At 47.5% G+C, this 22,067-nt stretch overlaps 1 protein-coding gene across 1 annotated transcript in view; it reads right to left on the bottom strand.

Moving 5' to 3' along the window:
* Nucleotides 1–22,067, bottom strand: part of LOC144805769 (uncharacterized) — an 85,333-nt gene that overhangs the window by 47,318 nt on the left and 15,948 nt on the right. Inside the window, exons 3-4 of the mRNA XM_078672257.1 lie at nt 8,447–8,479; nt 1,091–1,123 (exon numbers count right to left, since the gene is read on the bottom strand). Of these exons, the coding sequence (XP_078528383.1) occupies nt 1,091–1,123; nt 8,447–8,479 (66 nt within the window). The remainder of the gene's footprint in view (nt 1–1,090; nt 1,124–8,446; nt 8,480–22,067) is intronic.

The raw sequence follows: 22,067 nt of genomic DNA, 5'->3' as shown, positions 1-22,067 counted from the left end.
GGTTGTATGAGTGGTTGTGTGTGTGCTTGTGTGGAAGTCTGGTTGTGTGTGTGTGGTTGTATATGTGGTTGTGTGTGTGGTTGTGTGTGTGTTTCTGTGTGGTTGTGTGTGGTTTTGTGTGGTTGGGTGCGGTGTTTGTGTGTGTGTGGTTGTGGTTGTGTGTGTGGTTGTGTGCGTGTGGTTGTGGGTGTTGTGTTTGTGTGTGTGTGTGATTGTGTGTGTGTTTGTGTTCGTGCTTGCGTGTGTGGTTGTGTGTGTGGTTGTATGTGTGGTTGTGATTGTGTGTGGTTGTGTGTGTGGGTGCGGTGCGGTGTGTGTGTGGATGTGCGGTTGGGTATGTGTCAGAACCCTAATTCCAGCTCGCACTATATGTAGCACTACGAGTGCTAACATGTGCCATGCCCCTCTACACGCTTGCTCGTGGGCAGCGTTAGTGCAGAGATGGAGACTTAAGATGGCCCCCACAGCGCCCGAAGCGCTGTGCAAATAGGTGCTCTAGTCTTCTAATGCACAGCTGTGCTGAAGGCTAAGTGAAGCGCGAGCGCCTGGCAGATTGCGCACTTCACTAAAGCCCCTAGCTGTAGAGGACGTGTTCCTTAGAGTTCCAGTTACCTTTTTCCCCTTTTCCTGAGAGAAGTGTCCTTGAGTAATCCTAGAAATAAGTTTAAGGCAGCCAGAGTCGGGTATGAGATGAAAGTGAAGACCGGCTTGTCTTTTTCTGCATTTACAGAAGCGGCGGCTTTTCCATTTGAAGTTTGTGTCGGAAACTGAAAAGCCGACGCTTTCCACAGAGTGAGAGTTCTTCGGTGACGCTGAGGAGTTTGAGCAAGAAAATCTCAGTAGTGAAAGACTTCGTGCAGCTTGAAGAAAAGAAGTCATTCCAGAGCTAAGTAAAACTCTGCTTGTTGAAAATGCAAATGAAATAAAAGACTTTTTTTGAGGCAAGAGAGTTAGAGCACAATACTGAGTGAGAAGTCAATTTGAGAGACTGAACTGTGCAGTAAAATAAGGAAAATAAGATAAGCACTACAAGAGACAATGTATTCAGAAAATAACAATGTAAATACGTGTATATAAAAGAAAGACTTACCAGTGACTGGAAAACTGGAGACAACCTTTAACCCTGCAAAACAGAAAAGAACATCATTAGAAACGGTCGCAGATATTTAGTATTCACAAGAGAAAAAGATTGACAACAGAACCCATTTAAAAGAACCTTCTACTAGTTAGTGAAGTAAGTGCACTTATTGTACATTAGATGAATTGAATAGCGTAAGGAAGAATTAAAAGGTATGATAACAGTCATTATTATTTTCAACCAGAGACGACTAACCAGAGAAGGAGGATAGCACTAAATCAAAAAATAAAAGAAGAGTGACAAGGGTCCAACCTAAAAAGGGTGGGTAAGATACATAAGTGTACACATTCTTAATAGAGTTAGAGATAGGAACAAGTAGGAATGTATAGTTTAATTATACATTAATTTTCGGGTTCCATTACGCCAACAGAAAAAGGGTGAAACTGCAGGTAGCAGACGGAAGGAGCCTATTCTGGACCAGTCTCTTCTCTGTTTATTATTTTATCCAATTCCCCCGTCCCTTAAGGTAATGATTTGGAGGTTCTGTTAATAGACCTCCTAGCATTGCCAAGAGGGATTAGGGATCTAGCATCTCTGTTCCTGTGCAAGATTTGGTAAGCCTTGATATAAGTTTTCGAGTTCTGACAGAGTGAAGTGCCCAAGTTTCCTTCGCACCCGAACAGAGATGGCGGAGGGAATTGATCTGCAATCTTTACGAACTATATTGGATGCAATACAAAAAGAATTAGGAGCAGTCAGGGAAGAGAATCACAACCTTAGGCAAGAAGTAATTAGTGCCAGGAAGGAGACTGCCGACTTAGCAATAAGGTTAAGACACCCCAGTAGTTTAGATAGAGAAGCGATGAATCCCACAATAGAGATCACTAATAGATCAACTACACAAGTTATTCACTCTCTTTCCCCAGTCATACCACTAGCAGCCCCAGAAAGATTTAACGGGGATCCCCAGAAGGCGCAGATATTTCTCTCCCAATGCTCGTTACACTTTATGTGTCGCCCTGCGATATTCCCAGATGCGCAGTCCAGAGTGGCTTTCATACTCTCATATCTGAGCGGGGACGCAGATTCTTGGTCTATGCCTTTGGTCACTCGGAACGATCCTTTGTTAAGGAACTTTGAGGCATTCAAACAAGAATTTCTTCGGATATTCGATAGACAACAGATATCTCAAGTGGTGGATAATGAGTTACTCGACCTGCGATAAGGGAATCGGGACCTAATAGCGTATTTAGCCCAGTTCAACAAGTTGGTGGTGGAAACTGATTGGCCAGAGAGCAAGAGGGCAGCAGTGTTTTATTGTGGGTTAAAAGATGAACTGAAAGATACCTTAGCTCAAATTCCCAATTGACCCACCGAAATATCAGCCTTGATAGATTTGGTTTTAGAAATCGATTTTCGCCAGGGAGAAAGAAGAGGTGAGAAGAAAAAAGATTTTAGACCCATCGCACCAAGGTTTGATAGAGTTCGATCTGAAGGTACCAGGAGTTCAGATCAACAACTTGGTACGGAACCAATGCAGATTGGAACAATACGAGGTCCCCTATCTAAAGAAGAGAAAGACAAGAGGAGGGCGAGCAATTTGTGTTTGTACTGCAGAGCAAGTGGACACTTTGTTAGAATCTGTCCGAAGAAACCCAAGAATACCTACAAGCCGAAGGAAAACTAGCAGCACCACCCGTGGATGGAGAGGAGCGGATGGGTGCGACCTCTGAGAAGACTCCACAAGAACACTTGGTAGCGAACACCTTGTAATCGGCGGCTCCACATCTGAACCTGTCCATGGAAGTGAGGTTCAGGCAGACGATTCTGACGGATGTGACAGTCATGATAGATTCCGGAGCCACGGGAAATTTTTGCGATTTGAGACTTGCAACTAAGGTGGGCATTCAAGCCATCAAGAAGATAAAGAGTGAGCCTGTCCGGGCTGTAGACGGAACAAACCTGTCTTCGGGACCTATTGTGAGCCATACCGAAGTAATTCAACTGACTTTGACAGATGGACATAAGGAAGAGATTCAGTTTAACTTAATTGATGCTCCCCAGTTTCAGTTAATTCTAGGTCTTCCGTAGCTTACAGAGCATATTCCTACCATCGACTGGAGCTCTAGGACAGTGACTATGGAGTCCGGTTATTGTCGAGAAAATTGTTTTGGAACTGAAGAAAGAATCATAGAGAGCAATCCGGCCTTGTCCTTATGTACAACAGAGCATTCCATGTGCGTGATAAACAACCAAGAAATACCAGAAGAATATAAGGAGTTCGTGGAGGTGTTTAATGAAGTTGAGGCGGGACAATTACCTCCTCACCGGATCTAGGACTGTAAGATTGAGCTGGAACCAGGTTCGAATCTACCTTGTAGTCGGGTTTACGCTTTGACGGAAAAAGAGAATCATAATTTGAAGGAGTATTTGGAAAAATATCTGGCCAATGGGTTTATCCGACCCTCTCAGTCCCCGGTCTCGTCTCCATTGTTTTTCGTGCCAAAGAAGGAAGGGGATTTACACATGTGTATCGACTATAGGGCAATAAATAAAATCACCAAGAAGAACAGGTATCCCCTACCATTGATTTCAGTACTCCTGGATCAAGTAAAGGGAGCTCAAGTCTACACAAAATTGGATCTGAGGGGTGCCTACCATCTAGTTCGGATGCGAGAGGGAGATGAGTGGAAGACGGCATTCCAGACTAGATTTTGGCTTTTTGAATATCAGGTTATGCCCTATGGATTGTGCAATGCGCCCGCTGCCTTTCAGCACTTCATTAACGATGTCTTGAAAGAATTTATCGATCAATGTGCAATTGTATATATCGAGGACATCTTAGTATACTCATCCGATGTGACAAAACATCATGAGCAGGTGAAAGGAGTTTTGAGAAAGCTGCAAGAGAATCAGTTGTTTGTAAAGCTGGAGAAATGTGCCTTTGATGTCTCGCAAGTGGAATTTTTGGGCTTCGTTATTTCACCAACTGGAATCTTGATGGATCAGCGCAAAGTAGAAGCGGTTACAGACTGGAAATCCCCAACGAGCGTAAGAGAAGTCCAAAGCTTCATTGGATTTGCCAATTTTTATCGAAGATTTATTAATGAATTCTCCAGGAAGATCCTTCCTCTTACTAAGCTACTGAGAAAGGGAATCAAGTTCGAATGGACTAAGGAAACGGAGGAAGCCTTTCAGTCCCTAAAAAAGGATTTCACCACAGCGCCAGTTCTGTTACATGCTGACCCTACTGAACCCTTCAATGTCGAGACCGATGCGTCAGATCAAGTCGTGGGAGGAGTATGATCTCAGCGACACAAAACCACTGGCCAGTTGCATCCGGTAGCTTATCGCTCCAGGAAACTAACCCCGGCTGAGATCAATTATACCATCACTGAGAAGGAGTTATTGGCGATAAAGGATGCTTTTAAGGAATGGCGACATTATTTGTTAGGAGCTCAGCATCAAGTGTTCACGGACCATCGCAATTTAAAGTTCCTGAAAACTGCTAGAACCCTCACACCCAGACAATTGAGATGGTCCCTGTATTTTGCAGATTACGATTTCGTGATCACGTACCGCCCCGGAGCTCAAAATGGGAAGGCGGATGCCTTATCCAGAATTGGCACAGAGACACAGAAAACTTTCATAGAAAACCAACCCATCATACCTAGCACCCGAATTATTGGAGCCACAACTTCAATCAGTTTGGAAAAAGGAGTCACAGAAGCCATGACTATGGAAGTAATGAAGGAGTGGGTGAAAGAAGATCCAACAAGAGAAATTATAGCACAACTACCCTATCACCAAGGAGCCTTGTACCTTCCCACTAAAGAGTTGCAACAACAAGTGATGCACGAATGTCATGATGAAAAAATGGCAGGGCACAAAGGGGAAGCAAAGACTGAGGAGTTGATTAAGAGACATTATTGGTGGCCAGGAATGAATTCAGATATTGAGAGGTATGTTAAGTTATGTGAGGTCTGCGCTCAGGGAAAGTCGGAACGGCAGGCCGCAAAGGGTCTTTTGCAACCTTTGCCCACTCCCCCATACCCATGGCACACAGTAACCTTAGATCTTATCACAGATTTACCAGGCAGTCAGGGTTTTAATACCATCCTAGTAGTTGTTGATTCCTTTTCTAAAATGGCTCATTTTACAGCATTAAAAGGGTTCCAACAGCTAAACAACTAGCGGCCCACTTCAGTTCTCAGATAGTTAAAATACATGGAATACCCAAAATTGTGATTTCGAACAGAGGCCCTCAGTTTGTGTCACATTTCTGGAAGGCCTTTATGGAAGGTTTAGGTACAGAGGTTAGATTTTCGACTAGTTATCACCCCGAGACCGATGGTCAGACCGAGAGGGTAAACCAAGAATTAGAACAATATCTGCGACTGATTCTTTTGAAGGAAGATGGTGATTGGTCGGATTATTTGTGGACTGCAGAATTTGCCCATAATAATGCGAAGAACCGTTCTACTGGCTACTCCCCCTTTTTCTTAAATTATGGCAGACACCCGAATGCTACTATTCGACAATCTGATCTCTCAGTCCCTGCAGTTCAAGATTTAGTATCACATCTACGCCAAATTCAACTGAAGGCAGGAGAGAATCTCCAAACAGCTAAAGAAAAATACAAGAGTTATGCTGATCGAAAAAGAAGAGTAGGGCCTATCTTGTATGCAGGAGAACGAGTTTGGCTAAGTACAAAAAAATTTAAGGTTGAGAGGAAACAGAAAGTTTCAACCTCGCTTTATTGGCCCATATCCTGTGGAAGAAAAGATTAATCAAGTGACTTACAGATTGAAGTTACCCTCTAGATTGAAGATTCATCCAGTCTTCCATGTTTCCTTGTTAAAAAAAGCCTCTCCTAATTTGAGGGTTCAATCCCCCCCAAAACCAATTCAATTAGAAACTGGAACAGAATTTGAAGTAAAGGAAATTCTGGATTCTAAAAGATCTAGAGGGAGATTGTATTACTTAATTGACTGGGAGGGCTATGGTCCTGAGGAGCGATCTTGGGAGCTAAGTGAGGAGTTTCACGCTCCTAGATTGATCAACTCTTTCCACCATCGTTTCACTATGAAACCCAAGGAGAAAGAGACTGCTTTGTTGGGGGGTACTGTCAGAACCCTAATTCCAGCTCGCACTATATGTAGCACCAAGAGTGCTAACATGTGCCATGCCCCTCAACACTCTTGCTCTTGGGCAGCGTTAGTGCAGAGATGGAAAAAAATAAGGAGGACCCCACACTGAATTATGAAGGACCGTGGGGAAAACAGACTTTAAAAACAACAAACGTCCCAAGTCGGTGGACAGAAAGGATTGTGTCCTATTTTAGTGTTGGTCAAATGGGCATGGTAATTGTAGGATATAATATTTGTCAAATGGGACGGGCGTAAATTCCGTGGGAAAGGTAAAGGTACAAGCTTGTATGATTAGTTATAGAAAATGCGCACTATAGTCTCTAGAATAGACACGGGTAAATGACAGATTCTACGCAGTTGCTTCAGATACCTTCAACAAGTATTACAAAACTGATTACGACTTTTTAACAAGTATTACAAATTTAATTAAAACTTATCACCAAATGTGTTTGGTAACAATATAAAAATTTTATTACACTTCATAAATTTACAGTTTATCTTAAAAACAACTTTAAAAACATTTAGCAATAGACATGATCATCACAATAATTTTTGATAAAATCACAGAATCAAAAGGTTTAATACTATTAAACGCTGTGAGGTGAAAACAAGGACGGGCTGCCAGGAAGAAAGGAGCAGGGAGGCCGTAACCAGTAAGATTGAGATCAACAACCTGAGGAGGCTAATCCCGAACATATTGATCGTGTATCTGACACACCCTGACCTAATTGAAAGTGGTTTTGGATCTCAGCAACCGTTCACCCGGGTCCTATGGGAGAACATTGCCAAAAATATATACAAAACGGTGGCTCCTTCTGGCAGCTTAATACGGCAGGACCGTAGCCTATATAAAGGGACAGAAAGTGGTAATCAAGTCCCCTATGAAATGCATAAATAAAACGTTCTCAAACTAGAGGAAATTGAATTTACCCCTCTGATACTAGAGACAGCGCAACTTTGCACAATATTACCAGCAAATTGCGACCTACCAACCGTCCGTATTTAAAAAGGACTCTCCATTGAACCAACTAGTTCCTTCCACATGGGCATTAATTCCATTTGGAATAACAAGAATCAGTCCTGATGAAGGTGTACTAAAGAAAGCCGAAACGCCGCGTCGACATTTTGATTCTGTGATTTTATCAAAAATTATTGTGATGATCATGTCTATTGCTAAATGTTTTTAAAGTTGTTTTTAAGATAAACTGTAAATTTATGAAGTGTAATAAAATTTTTATATGGTTACCAAATACATGTGGTGATAAGTTTTAATTAAATTTGTAATACTTGTTTAAAAGTCGTAATCAGTTTTGTAATACTTGTTGAAGGTATCTGAAGCAACTGCGTAGAATCTGTCATTTACCCGTGTCTATTCTAGAGACTATAGTGCGCATTTTCTATAACTAATCATACAAGCTTGTACCTTTGCCTTTCCCACGGAATTTACGCCCGTCCCATTTGACAAATATTGTATCCTACAATTACCATGCCCATTTGACCAACACTAAAATAGGACACAATCCTTTCTGTCCACCGACTTGGGACGTTTGTTGTTTTTAAAGTGCAGAGATGGAGACTTAAGATGGCCCCCACAGCGCCCGAAGCGCTGTGCAAATAGGTGCGCTAGTCTTCTAATGCACAGCTGTGCTGAAGGCTAAGTGAAGCGCGAGCGCCCGGCAGATTGCGCACTTCACTAAAGCCCCTAGCTGTAGAGGACGTGTTCCTTAGAGTTCCAGTTACCTTTTTCCCCTTTTCCTGAGAGAAGTGTCCTTGAGTAATCCTAGAAATAAGTTTAAGGCAGCCGGAGTCGGGTATGAGAAGAAAGTGAAGACCGGCTTGTCTTTTTCTGCATTTACAGAAGCGGCGGCTTTTCCTTTTGAAGTTCGTGTCTGAAACTGAAAAGCCGACGCTTTCCACAGAGTGAGAGTTCTTCGGTGACGCTGAGGAGTTTGAGCAAGAAAATCTCAGTAGTGAAAGACTTCGTGCAGCTTGAAGAAAAGAAGTCATTCCAGAGCTAAGTAAAACTCTGCTTGTTGAAAATGCAAATGAAATAAAAGACGTTTTTTGAGGCAAGAGAGTTAGAGCACAATACTGAGTGAGAAGTCAATTTGAGAGACTGAACTGTGCAGTAAAATAAGGAAAATAAGATAAGCACTACAAGAGACAATGTATTCAGAAAATAACAATGTAAATACGTGTATATAAAAGAAAGACTTACCAGTGACTGGAAAACTGGAGACAACCTTTAACCCTGCAAAACAGAAAAGAACATCATTAGAAACGGTCGCAGATATTTAGTATTCACAAGAGAAAAAGATTGACAACAGAACCCATTTAAAAGAGCCTTCTACTAGTTAGTGAAGTAAGTGCACTTATTGTACAATAGATGAATTGAATAGCGTAAGGAAGAATTAAAAGGTATAATAACAGTCATTATTATTTTCAACCAGAGACGACTAACCAGAGAAGGAGGATAGCACTAAATCAAAAAATAAAAGAAGAGTGGCAAGGGTCCAACCTAAAAAGGGTGGGTAAGATACATAAGTGTACACATTCTTAATAGAGTTAGAGATAGGAACAAGTAGGAATGTATAGTTTAATTATACATTAATTTTCAGGTTCCATTACGCCAGCAGAAAAAGGGTGAAACTGCAGGTAGCAGACGGAAGGAGCCTATTCTGGACCAGTCTCTTCTCTGTTTATTATTTTATCCAATTCCCCCGTCCCTTAAGGTAATGATTTGGAGGTTCTGTTAATAGACCTCCTAGCATTGCCAAGAGGGATTAGGTATCTAGCATCTCTGTTACTGTGCAAGATTTGGTAAGCCTTGATATAAGTTTTCGAATTCTGACAGAATGTGTGATTGTGTGTGTATGTGTGTGGTTGTGTGTGCCCCACCCTCTTCAACGTATACATGAGCCCCCTCGCGGCCATCGCCCGCCAACACAACCTCAACATCATCTCTTACGCTGATGACACTCAACTAATCCTTTCTCTCACCAATGATCCCAGCACCGCCAAAACTAACCTACACGAAGGAATGAAAGAAGTTGCCGAATGGATGAAACAAAGCCGTCTGAAACTAAACTCAGACAAAACTGAAGTCCTCATCTTAGGTACATCCCCCTCTGCATGGGACGACTCCTGGTGGCCGGAAGCCCTCGGAAAAGCACCCATCCCGACAGACCACGCACGGAACCTAGGCGTCATCCTGGATTCTTCACTCTCAATGAACAGACAAGTCAGCGCCGTATCCTCTTCCTGCTTCAACATTCTTCGCATGCTCAGAAAAACATTTCGCTGGATCCCCACCGAAACAAGGAAAACAGTCACCCATGCTCTGGTCACTAGCCGACTGGACTACGGAAACACCCTCTACGCAGGCACTACCGCTAAACTCCAGAAAAAACTCCAACGAATCCAAAACGCCTCAGCCAGGATCATATTAGACATCCCACGCAATGAACACATCTCTGGTCACCTTAAAGACCTCCACTGGTTGCCCGTCAACAAGAGGATCACTTTCCGACTGCTAACCCACGCACACAAATCACTCTACGACATCGGACCAGAATGCCTCAACTCACGACTGTCCTTCTACACCCCCTCCCGCCAACTACGTTCTTCCAGCCAAGCCCTCGCCACTGTACCTCGCATCAACAAGACCACCATGGGAGGCAGATCCTTTTCATACCTGGCTGCTAAAACATGGAACTCACTCCCCGCTTACCTTCGCCTTACCCAGAACCACCTGGCATTCAGAAAGCAACTTAAAACGTGGATATTTGACAAATAATCCTCCTCCCCTTTCTAAGCGCCTTGAAACCCTCTGGGTATGTAGTGCGCTATATAAATTCTCTGACTTGACTTGACTTGACTTGTGTGTGTGTGTGTGTGAATGTGTGTGTGTGGTTGTGTGAGTGTGGTAGTGTGGGGTTGTGTGTGTGTGGTTGTATGTGTGGTTGTGTGTGTGGTTGTGTGATTGTTGTTTTGTGTGTGTGGTTCTGTGTTTATGGTTGTGTGTGTGGTTGTCTGTGTGTGTGGTTGTGTGTATGTGTGGTTGTGTATGTGTGTGGTTGTATCAATCAATCATTTGTAGAGCGCACTACATACCCGCAAGTGTATGAAGGCGATGGGGGCGCTACTGATCGAACAGCCAGGTCTTGAGTATCCTCCTGAAGGTCAGCAGGTCTTGGGTCTGTCGTAGGCTCAGTGGGAGTGTGTTCCATGTCTTGGCGGCGAGGTGGGAGTAGGATCTCCCACCGGTGGTTGTTCTTCGGATGTGCGGGATGGTGGCGAGTGAGAGGTTGGCGGAGCATAGCTGGCGGTTGGGGATGTAGAAAGAGAGCCGTCCGTTGAGGTAGGCTGGGCCGGTCTTGTGGAGTGCCTTGTGTGCCTGGGTGAGGATCTTGAAGGATATCCTCTTGTTGACGAGGAGCCAGTGAAGGTTTCTCAGGTGGGGGGTGATGTGGTACGTCAAGGATCAGTCGTGCCGAGGCGTTTTGGATGCGTTGTAGTCGTTTGATGAGCTTGGTCGGGGCTCCTGCATAGAGGGCGTTTCCGTAGTCAAGTCTTCTGCTGACGAGGGCCTGGGTGACTGTCTTTCTTGTATCTGTCGGGATCCATCTGTAGATCTTGCGGAGCATGCAGAGGGTGCTGAAGCAGGAGGAGAAGAAGGCGTTGACTTGCTTGGTCATTGAGAGCGTTGAGTCGAGGATGATTCCCAGGGTGCGTGTGTGGTCAGTGGGTGTCGGGACTGCCCCCAGTGCCGTCGGCCACCAGGAGTCGTCCCAGGTTAAAGGGTTGGAGCCAAGGATGAGGACCTCCGTCTTGTCCGAGTTCAGCTTCAGATGGCTGGTCTTCATCCAGTCGGCGACGGCCTTTATTCCTTTGTGGTGGATGGCTTTGTCGGTGATGGGGTCCTTGGTGAGGGAGAGGATCAGCTGAGTGTCGTCGGCGCAGGAGATTATGTTGAGGTCGTCCTGTTGGGCTACGTGTGCGAGCAGAGCCACATAAATGTGAACAGCGTTGGGCTGAGGGAGGATCCCTGGGGTACGCCGCAGGTGATCTCGGAGGCTTTGGAATGGGGGAGGCGGACGCTCTGGGTTCTGCCTGAGAGGAAGGAGGTGGTTCAGTCCAGAGCCTTGTCTCTGATCCCTGCGGTATGGAGGCGGACGCGTAGTATGCAGTGGCAGATGGTGTAGAAGGAGGCAAAGAGGTCTAGGAGGATGAGTGCTGCAGTCTCACCGTTGTCCAGCAGGGCCCTGATGTCATCGGTGGCGGCGATGAGGGCAGTCTCGGTGCTGTGGTTGCTGAGGAACCCTGACTGGGAAGAGTCCAGGATTTGGTTTTCTTCGAGGTATCGGGTTAGCTGTCTGTTGACGGTTTTCTTGATGACCTTGGCCGGGAAGGGGAGCAGAGAGATGGGCTGGAAGGTATTGAGGTCTCTTGGGTCTGCCTTAGGTTTTTTGAGTAGGGTGTTGATCTCGGATTGTTTCCAGATCTCTGGGAAGCTCACGTCTCGAGGGAGAGATTGGTGACGTTGCGCAGGTGGGGTGCGATGGAGCTGCTTGCTCTGTTAAAGACGTGATGCGGGAATGGATCTGACGGAGAGCCGGAGTGGATTGTCCGCATGGTCTTGATGGTGTCATCGATGCTCCTGCTGGCCCAGACTAGCAGGGGGTTGTGGTCGATGGTGTTCTATTGCTGTCTGTTGGGGCTGCCGTGGATGTCTGCTATCTTGCGGTGGAAGAAGATGGCGAGGGTGTCGCACAGGGCTTGCGACGGCGGGATGCCGTTGGTGTTGGAGCTGGGGTTGGAGAGTTCCTTCACGATGTTGAAGAGCTCCTTGCTATTGTGTGCGTTGTTGTCGAGGCGGTCTTTGAAGGAGGTCCTCTTGGCCGCCCTGATGAGGTGGTGGTGGTTGCGGATGGCGTCCTTGTATGCTGCGTAGCTGTCCGGAGTTTGTTCACTGTGCCATTTCTTCTCTAGTTTCCGGCAGGCTTGCTTGAAGGCTATGAGTTCTGGGGTGAACCAGCTGGCGCTCTTGCTGTTGTCTCTGTGGGGGTGGGGTTTCTTCAGCGGGGCACGGGTGTTGGCGCAGTCCTCGATCCAGCGTCTGAGGCTGTGGGCAGCATCGTCGGTGTTGGAGGGTTCGGTGGGTGGGCTGAGAGCAAGCTTTGCTTGTAGTTGATCTTTGGTGATTTTGCTCCAGCAGCGACGGGAGATCTGTTGGGTGCAGTGAGGTGTGGTGGGTTTCTGGAAGGCGAAGTGGATGCAGCGGTGGTCGGTCCAGAGGAATTCTGTGGTGTGGCTGACGGAGACGTGCAGGCTTGAGGAGAAGACGGGGTCGAGCGTGTGGCCGGCGGAGTGGGTGGGCGTTGTGACGAGTTGCTTCAGTCCGAGGTTGGCGAGGTTATTGATCAGGGTTGTGGAGTTGTTGTCATTCTCAAGGTGACATTTCAGGTCTCCGAGGAGGATGTAGTCGGTGGAGGTCAGGGCGTGCGTGCTGATCAAGTCGGCGATGGAGTCGCTGAACTGGGGGTGTGGTCCGGGGGAAGTTTAGGAGGGTGCCTCTGAGGATGGAGTTAGGGTCTGTGTGGATCTGGAAATGTATGTGTTCGGAGGTGCCGGGCGCGTCGTCGGTGCTAGTCGAGACCCTGATGCTGTTCTTGCGGATGATGGCGATTTCCTCCGCCGACTTTGTTGGTGCGGTCCCTGCGAGTGATCTTGTTGCTGTCTTGGATGGCTATGGCGATGTCGGGTGCAGAGGAGTTGTTAAACCAGGTCTCTGTCAAGAAGGCGAAGTCCGGGGATGTTGTGTCGAGCAGGTCTCAGAGCTCGATGGCATGCTTGTGTGTGGAGCGAGTTTTCAGGAGTATGCATCGGAGGTGGTTGGGGTCTTTCTTAGCGGGTGGTTCGCCGGCTCTGAGGCCGGTGTAGCTGCAATTCCAGCAGGTGAAGGGGCCGTGTGTGCATTTCGGGGCGTCCTTAAAGCAGGTGTGGCTCCGTACGGAGTTGTGAGTGTGCAGAGTGCCGGCGTCATAATGGCGGCGGTCATCGAGGCGGGTGCGAGGGCCAGGGGTTCTGGCGCTGGGCGTGGTCCAGGGGCGGACGGACACAGATGGGCTTGACTTAGGAGCGCCTTCGCCGCGCCAGCTACACGGCCACCCAGCAGCCGGCATATATGGGAAGGTGGGATGGAGGAGCAGCTGGGAGGCGAGAGGCGGGGGTAGCGAATGGGCAGTGGGCAGGAGAGCGGGGCCGCAGCGGCGGGGGCGGTGAGGGACAACGAAGGTAACAGAAGAAAAAAGGGGCACAAAATTGAGAGAAAAACAAGTGGCACAGAAGGCAAAAGGGCACAAAAAACAAGTGGAACAGAAGGCAAAAGGAGCACAGAAACTAGGGAAAAACTAGTGGCACAGAGGGCAGGAGGGCACAATAAAACGAGTGGAACAGAGGGCAGAAGGGCACAAAAACGAGAGGAACTGAGGGCAGAAGGGCACAAAAAGTAGTGGAACAGAGGCAAAAGGGGCACAAAAATAAGGGTAAAACGAGTGGCACAGAAGGCAAAAAGGGCACAGAAATACCGGAAAAACGAGTGGCACAGAGGCAAAATCCAGAATACAGAAGTACAGGTGCAGCTAAGAACAGAAGGCAGAGAGGCACGGGGGCAGCAAGGGGTACTGAAGGGAAAACCGGGCAGAGACACGGGGGCAGCGAGGGGTACAGTAGGAAAGACCGGGCAGAGAGAGCACGGGGACAGCGAGGGGAACAGAGGGAGGACAAGCAGTTGCAATGCAATAGGTCTCGCATTATTAAAGTTTGAGCTATTGGCATTGCTAATAATAATGCAACACCAATAGCTCAAACATTCAGTAATGCGAGACCTATTGCATTGCAAATGCTTGTTATAAGCAGACATGTGTGGCAGTGGATGTGGTGGTGTTGGTGGTGGTGGACATTGTGGTGGTGGACGCGGTGGTGGTGGACGCGGTGGTGGTGGATGTGGTGGTTGGTGGTGGACGTGGTGGATGTGGTGGTGTTGGTGGTGGACATGGTGGTAGTGGTAGATGTGGACGCGGTGGTGGTGGACGTGGTGGTGGATGTGGACGCGGTGGTGGTGGATGTGGTAGTGGTGGACGTGGTGGTGGTGGACGTGGTAGTGGTGGAAGTGGTAGTGTTGATGGACCTGGTGGTGGTGGAAGTGGTAGTGTTGATGGACGTGGTGGTGGTGGACATGAAGGTGGACATGGTGGTGGTGGACGTGGTGGTGGATGTGGTGGTGGATGTGGTTGAATATATGTATTTGACAAACGGTACGAGCAGTCCAATGGCTCCTGTTTTTAATTTACATTTACAGTGCATTAAACAGTAGATTCCTTAAAAACACGGAGAGTTGTCTAAATATGGAGCGAGTCGCACTGGACAACTGTTGAAAACAAGAAACTAAAAATAGAGCAGTATAAAAAGAGATGATCCCCCTTAATAGTATAATCTGAAGGAAACCAAAAGTTATAACACTGCCTCGCTTATCAAACAACAGCAATATATCAAGATGAAACCAAAGATCACTGAAAGAAGTCAACCACGCCTCACATATCCGCTCCTGCCTTTCATGCGCGTTTTCCCCAGCCTCCGCCGGCCGCTCCTAAATCTGTAGCTCCGGGCAGGATCACAGCGCAAGCCTGTACATCGCCCGCTTGCCAGCGTGTTGTCTCATTGGGCCCCTGGGGGCCGTCCCTGTCTTCAGGGCTCAATGGTTGTGGCTGCTGGTATCGGGTGTGCGATGTAGCATGCACATGGGCTGTCCAGGCACCCTCGCGAAAGTGCGAAAGTGAAAGCGAGTCAGAGCGAGAGAGGAGACGGGCGCGTTCACAGCCCATATCTCCTAACATGGCAGAGAGGGAGACGAGCGAGAGGAGATGTGCGCGAAGGCAAGGGATGCAGTGAACCGCTGGGACAAGAGACTGAGGGAGAGGGACAAGAGGTGAGCCGAGGCTTCAACGTGAGGGAGAGGGGCACCAATGGAAAATAAAAATCAATCAGGAAATGAGAGAACTGCCGCGAAGAGAGGAGTGTATGATAGAGGAAAGTGGAAAGAAGAAAGGACAGAGAAAGTGGCCGCATGACATTGTTAGTAGCTATAAAATTAATGGAGTCTGAGCAATGGAGTATGTTTAGAGGAGAGACAGACATTCGAGGAGAGGAATGCAAAGAGGGAGAATTTATGAGAGGAAGAATTGGCAAGAAGGGTGCGGAAACTTAGAAAGAAGGGCTCGGTTAAGTAAGACGCGAGCCGAAGAAACGACAGATGCTGAGCTTAAACTACACCCTCCAAGATCACACATCTAGTAGGTAGTTAAAACAGAGTGCACATATATGCTTCAACGTGCTGCGTCTTTTAACGGTACAAAAGGGGGTGGTGATGGACGGAGCATCTGAACCAATCAAACACTCACACCCAGTCAAAAGATCAGGGTTTGATCCATCACCGTTCTTTAGCCCACTCTGCCACCCAAGTTCAGACATGGCTATATGCAAATCAGTCTGACCCTGTGCCTCATGGAAACAGTCCTGCCCGAACTGCCAAGCCATGTCTTCCCTGGACCGGAATCAAGCTTCCTAGGACCGGTTTCTGGCATTTCAGCCGTCTTCAGCCAGGCTTGCTTGAATCCAGTGGCAAAGTGAGCAAGGGACTCACGTCTGAGCATACCCTGCCAAACTTATGGCGAACAAAGCGGTACAAAAGGGGGTGGTGATGGACGGAGCATCTGAACCAATCAAACACTCACACCCAGTCAACAGATCAGGGTTTGATCCATCACCGTTCTTTAGCCCACTCTGCCACCCAAGTTCAGACATGGTCGTATGCAAATCAGTCTGACCCTGTGCCTCATGGGAACAGTCCAGCCCGAACTGCCAAGCCATGTCTTCCCATACCCTGCCAAACTTATGGCGAACAAAGCGGTACAAAAGGGGGTGGTGATGGACGGAGCATCTGAACCAATCAAACACTCACACCCAGTCAACAGATCAGGGTTTGATCCATCACCGTTCTTTAGCCCACTCTGCCACCCCAGTTCAGACATGGCCATATGCAAATCAGTCTGACCCTGTGCCTCATGGGAACAGTCCAGCCCGAACTGCCAAGCCATGTCTTTTAACAGCTTCTCATCGCCCCAACACTTTGGCCTGTCCAGGCGCCCTCGCAAAAGTGTAAGCGTGTCAGAGCGAAGAGCGCGAGAGGAGACGGGCACGTTCACAGCCCATGTCTCCTAAAGCGCGCGGTCACAGCCATTGTATGCAATAGCGTTGGTAAGCTCGTGCACATCTTATGTCCCACTGCGATAGCTACACAGCGACAATAAGTCTCGCTTCGTGAGCAGCGCATGGCGCTGCATCGCTGGGCGACACCTAGAAAAGAGGCACTGACCACGTACAGGTAGCAGGGGAAGAGAGACAACAGCAGTCACAGACACAACAATGAAAATACTGGCAATACAATAAAAGCAATAAAGCGGAGGATGAACAACCTACAAGTGGCCTACCACTGGCCACCAGGGATGAGGCGCAGGTGGTAGCCTGCAGGTGGTGAAGGGCCTCAAACTTCCTCAGCAGCGACAGCTGGGGCAGAAAGACAGGCGGTGCTGTGCGGAGGGCGAGCGACCTACCTGGTGGGGTCAATGGTTGAGTGGTTGTATGTGTGGTTGTGTGTGTGGTTGTGTGTGTGGGTGTGTGTGAGGTTGTGTGTGTGGTTGTATGTGTGGTTGTATGTGCGTTGTATGTGTGGTTGTGGTTGTGTCTGTGTGGTTGTGTGTGTGGTTGTGTGTGTGGTTGTGTGTGTTTGTGGTTGTGTGTGGTGGTGTGTGGGTGTGTGTGTGGTTGTGTGTGTGTGGTTGTGTGTGTGTGATTGTGTTTGTGTGTGTGTGGTTGTGTGTGTGGTTGTATGTGTGGTTGTGTGTGTTTGTGGTTGTGTGTGTGGTTGTGTTTGTGGTTGTGGGAGTTGTGCTTGTGTGTTGTGTGTGTGCTTGTGGTTGTGTGTGGTTATGTGTGTGTGCTTGTGTGTGTGTGGTTGTGTGTGTGTGGTTGTGATTGTGTGTGGTTGTGTGTGTGTGGTTGTGTGTGGTTGTGTGTGTGGTTGTGTGTGTGGTTGTGTGTGTTGTTGTGTGTGAGGTTGTGTGTGTGGTTGTGGTTGTGTGTGTGTGGTTGTGTGTGTGGTTGTGGTTGTGCGTGTGTGGTTGTGGTTGTGTGTGTGGTTGTATGTGTGGTTGTATGTGTGGTTGTGGTTGTGTGTGGTTGTGTGTGTGATTGTGTGTATGGTTGTGTGTGTGTGGTTGTGTGTGTGGTGTTTTGTGTGGTGTTGTGTGGGTGGTTGTGTATGCGTGGTTGTGTGTGTGGTTGGTTGTGTGGTTGGGTGTGTGGTTGTGTGTGCAGTTGTGTGTGAGGTTGTGGTTGTGTGTGTCTCACCAAAAGTACACCAAAGTACTCCGGTGGCCCTAACACTAAATATTTGGGATAAGGTACGGAGGCATAGAGAGCTGATCATGTTCCCTCCACATACATTCTGTTCCAGTTACCGCGCGCACAATCGTACCTGCTCTCGCCCCAGGAAGCTCCAGGAAGCATTCGACGCTGGAAGCCTGAAGCTGACGTATTGGATCTCACGCGCATGCGCTTGTGTTCGTGTGACCGTTTGTCCCGGGGATCCTGTACCTGCACCCGCTCCGCTCTTGCTGAACGCCGAGCGAACATCGAGCAGAACGTTGAGTGAATAGAGGACCTGGGGGCCGTGGCGCCCTGATGGAGGCCGAAAATTGTAGCCGGAGACCAGGGGGGAGGTCCATAGTTTAGCTGAGTAGCTTGAGGCGGCGAAACCCTGGCACCCGGCACTGGTACATTAACCTTAAAATTAAACTTAAAATAAAATGTAGGCCCTATGAAGTGCTGTAGGCACCATCTGCCAGGTCCAACAATAAGTTTATAATATGGAAGGGCTGTAATTGTTTCTCTTAATAATCAAGGACATTAAACCTAACCCAAATACAACGGCGCTAGTCACATGGGTACAGGTTATTGAATTGGTATTGGCAAAAGGGGCCTCGTGATCTAATCCCAGCGGAGGATTGGAATAGGGAAGTAGCATTTAAAACAGGCTATAGGATTAGTGACCTGAGACCAGAGTGCGAGTAACGAAGAAGAAAATCTAAAAGATGGCACTGGCCAAAGCAAGAACCCGTAAGACTATAAAAACCGGGAAAAAGAATGAGATGAACATTCCAGTGGTAGGTGAAGGGAGCGGAGTAGGTAAATCAAAAGGGGCGCTGAGTGAGCCAACTGAAAGTAAAAAACAAGTAGCAAGGAATGTACAATCCTTGATGCTAACACTGCAATCAGCAAAACCAAAAATAGCAAAAGGTAGTTCATCAGTGTCTAACTCAATCAAAGAGTTTTTGGGAAGACATTTCAAGGGGAAGGATGTGACGGACAAGGAGTCAAGTGCCGTGGCCTACCCAACCTCTGAGTCCATGGGCGAGGTTGGTCTAGCCTCCCCAAACCAGACCATATTTAACATCTCTGGGGTTTCTTTGAATCCACGGCTGTCCTCTTCGCCAAGAATGTTCCAGGGGGAGCAGTCAAAAGCAATGTTGAGCGAGTTGACACAAATCAGAGGGTTAATGTTGGCATTAGTTAAGCTGATTGGTGGAGAACAGGAGGGGGTAGGCAGTAAATCGATCCCAACTTCTATTCTCCATGTCAAAATGTGCAAGCCTCAGCAGCATTGGCACAGAGGACCTTAGAGAAGTAGGGTTCGTTACAAATAGCAACCGGGGTGATGTGACCAAGCTACTCTACTCTACTCTGACGAGGGCCACCTGGCAGAGGTTCCTAGAATAATGAGGGCCAGATCAGGTGGCTGCCTCTCCTCACTCAAGGCCTCCAGAAGACTTCGCTCTGACGAGCGCCACCTGGCAGAGGTTCGTAGAATAATGAGGGCCAGATCAGGTGGCTGCCTCTCCTCACTCAAGGCCTCCAGAAGACTTCGCTCTGAAGAGCTCCACCTGGCAGAGGTTCCTAGAATAATGAGGGCCAGATCAGGTGGTTGCCTCTCCTCACTCAAGGCCTCCAGAAGACTTCGCTCTGAAGAGCTCCACCTGGCAGAGGTTCCTAGAATAATGAGAGCCAGATCAGGTGGCTGCCTCTCCTCACTCAAGGCCTCCAGAAGACTTCGCTCTGAAGAGCTCCACCTGGCAGAGGTTCCTAGAATAATGAGAGCCAGATCAGGTGGCTGCCTCTCCTCACTCAAGGCCTCCAGAAGACTTCGCTCTGAAGAGCTCCACCTGGCAGAGGTTCCTAGAATAATGAGAGCCAGATCAGGTGGTTGCCTCTCCTCACTCAAGGCCTCCAGAAGACTTCGCTCCCACGAGCTCCACCTGGCAGTGGTTCCTAGAATAATGAGGGCCAGATCAGGTGGCTGCCTCTCCTCACTCAAGGCCTCCAGAAGACTTCGCTCCCACGAGCTCCACCTGGCAGTGGTTCCTAGAATAATGAGGGCCAGATCAGGTGGTTACCTCTCCTCACTCAAGGCCTCCAGAAGACTTCACTCCCACGAGCTCCACCTGGCAGAGGTTCCTAGAATAATGAGGGCCAGATCAGGTGGCTGCCTCTCCTCACTCAAGGCCTCCAGAAGACTTCGCTCTGAAGAGCTCCACCTGGCAGTGGTTCCTAGAATAATGAGAGCCAGATCAGGTGGTTGCCTCTTCTCATACAATTCGGCCAAACTTTGGAATTCCCTACCACTCTCTCTCCGGAAAGAATCGAATCACCTGGCTTTCTGGAAACAGCTGAAGACCTGGCTTTTCCCCTAAGGCCCCCCCCCCCTTTTATTCCTGCCTCTGGGAAGCCAGGCGCTATATAAAGGCCTTTTTCATTTCATTTAATTTCATTTCAATCCTGCCCTCTGCCCGTACAGTTTCTTTATTACCTCCACTGTCTGTACTATTGGTTTCAACAGAGATCTGTGTAACTTTGCAGCTTGTATAACATTTTGCCGACCACTGGTAACTATCAGCTACTCAGAGCTAGCCTTAAAGTAGACGCTTCCAATGCTGAGCAAGTGCCTTATTTAGAGTTTGGAGGACAGGGGACTCCTTCCTAATGTGGTGGGTCTCCCACCGCCCATGTTTGAAGTGCCATTAACAATAATGCACACGTAATATTACATCTGCCGTGTTTATGATGGTGTCTGCCAAACTGAATACTGCCCTAAGGCACCATATTCTTTTCTATTTGGATTAAGAATACATTCTAGTCCGTCATCTCTCTTCGTTCTAGATAATATTGTAGTCAATTCTACAACTTTTCCTTGGTATAATTGTTTAAAACTGCTGCCCTCCAAGGAGACTTGATTAAAGTTTGGCCTCCAGAAGAGCTCTATACAATACAGCTCTACATGTTCATAGGAGACATTTCAAGGTTGCCTGGAGAGTGCTACAGTGCATTTATTGTCTGTTTGAAAAAACTTCTCAATTATTTTCAAAACTGCTGGCCTGTCCAGAAGTGGATTGAGGTATAACAGACCCACAGGAGTTTAGCAACTTCATGGTGTCTTTATTTTGCTTCAAGGTTCTGTAAATTCATCCTTTGATTCCCACGCTTTTGTTTGTGACTAAAGCATAATTTTTGATGATGAGGTCTGATGTCTTCGTGAAGGAGTTTGCCAACTGATGTTTTACTGCAGGAAAATCCTTTTTTGATAACTAATCTTATTGATTTTGGAAAACAGGAATAACGACACAGCACTGATATGCATTTTTTGTTTGATACATTTATGAACTAATATCACCAGTTATGGACAGGCATATGTTGTTACCCATACCCATCCGCTGACAAGCTCAGTTTAGCCGATGCCCATGCGCATTATGGTCCAAAGGAGGGGTCACCTATCTTGTGACTTCCAAAGACTTTTCCAGGACAATATTAAAGTGCTAACATCCGGGCCCAACACCAGATGGCGATCTATGCACAGTGTGTGACTCTGCAGCTCTACATGCCAAGAAAAGATGCATACTGGTAAGTAGCATTTTCCATTCCACCTGGCAAAACCACTTGCCCCAGATCCTTCGGTGCTTGTCCGGACATCCCATGGTCTCGTATGGTGGTCTTTCCTGTACTTCCGTCACAACCATCCCTTCCTGGTGTAATACTGAACCGTCTAGCGACAGGCAGAAATAGATGGTCCCACGTAAGCAGAGGGGGGTCATGATGATAGACTAGAGCGTTAAAACGCGTTGGGCTTCATAGAAAGACTACCAAGATGTTTCATTTCAAGGTCAAAGTTGGAAATCAAATTACGGACCCTTAAAGCGCCTCTCACTTGTTGCCACAGCCTTACACCGCAACAGTAGTTGCCCATGTTGTAAGAAATGTTGGATACTATTTCATCTCAGGTAGACTGAAAACTCTTATGAGTAGCAACCTTCAAAAAAGAGCAACAGTTTTGAAGGAGCTCGTGGCATATGTTGTCTTGAATTGTAAAACTCACTAGGTGGTACAGGGGAAATCAGGAGCAGCGTGGCACAGGGTACTGCTTAAGGGACGTCTGCCCAGTTAATCTTGGGACCTCTAAGTCACTCAAATGGTCAGCACTGTATATGTTTAAGAGAATGTATACTATAAACTATCCACAACCACACACACACTCACAACCACACCCACAACCACACACACACCACACACACACCCCAGAGAAGAATGATCTCCAGGCATGGACCCCACGGGCCAACCGCACAACATATGGACTGAATGTAAAACAGATTGAGAGTTTACTTAGTAGGCAA

The sequence above is a fragment of the Lissotriton helveticus genome (genome assembly GCF_964261635.1).
Source record: "Lissotriton helveticus chromosome 1_1 unlocalized genomic scaffold, aLisHel1.1 SUPER_1_unloc_24, whole genome shotgun sequence".
Classification (NCBI taxonomy): Eukaryota; Metazoa; Chordata; class Amphibia; order Caudata; family Salamandridae; genus Lissotriton; species Lissotriton helveticus.
This window is presented reverse-complemented; position numbering and strand designations above follow the sequence as displayed.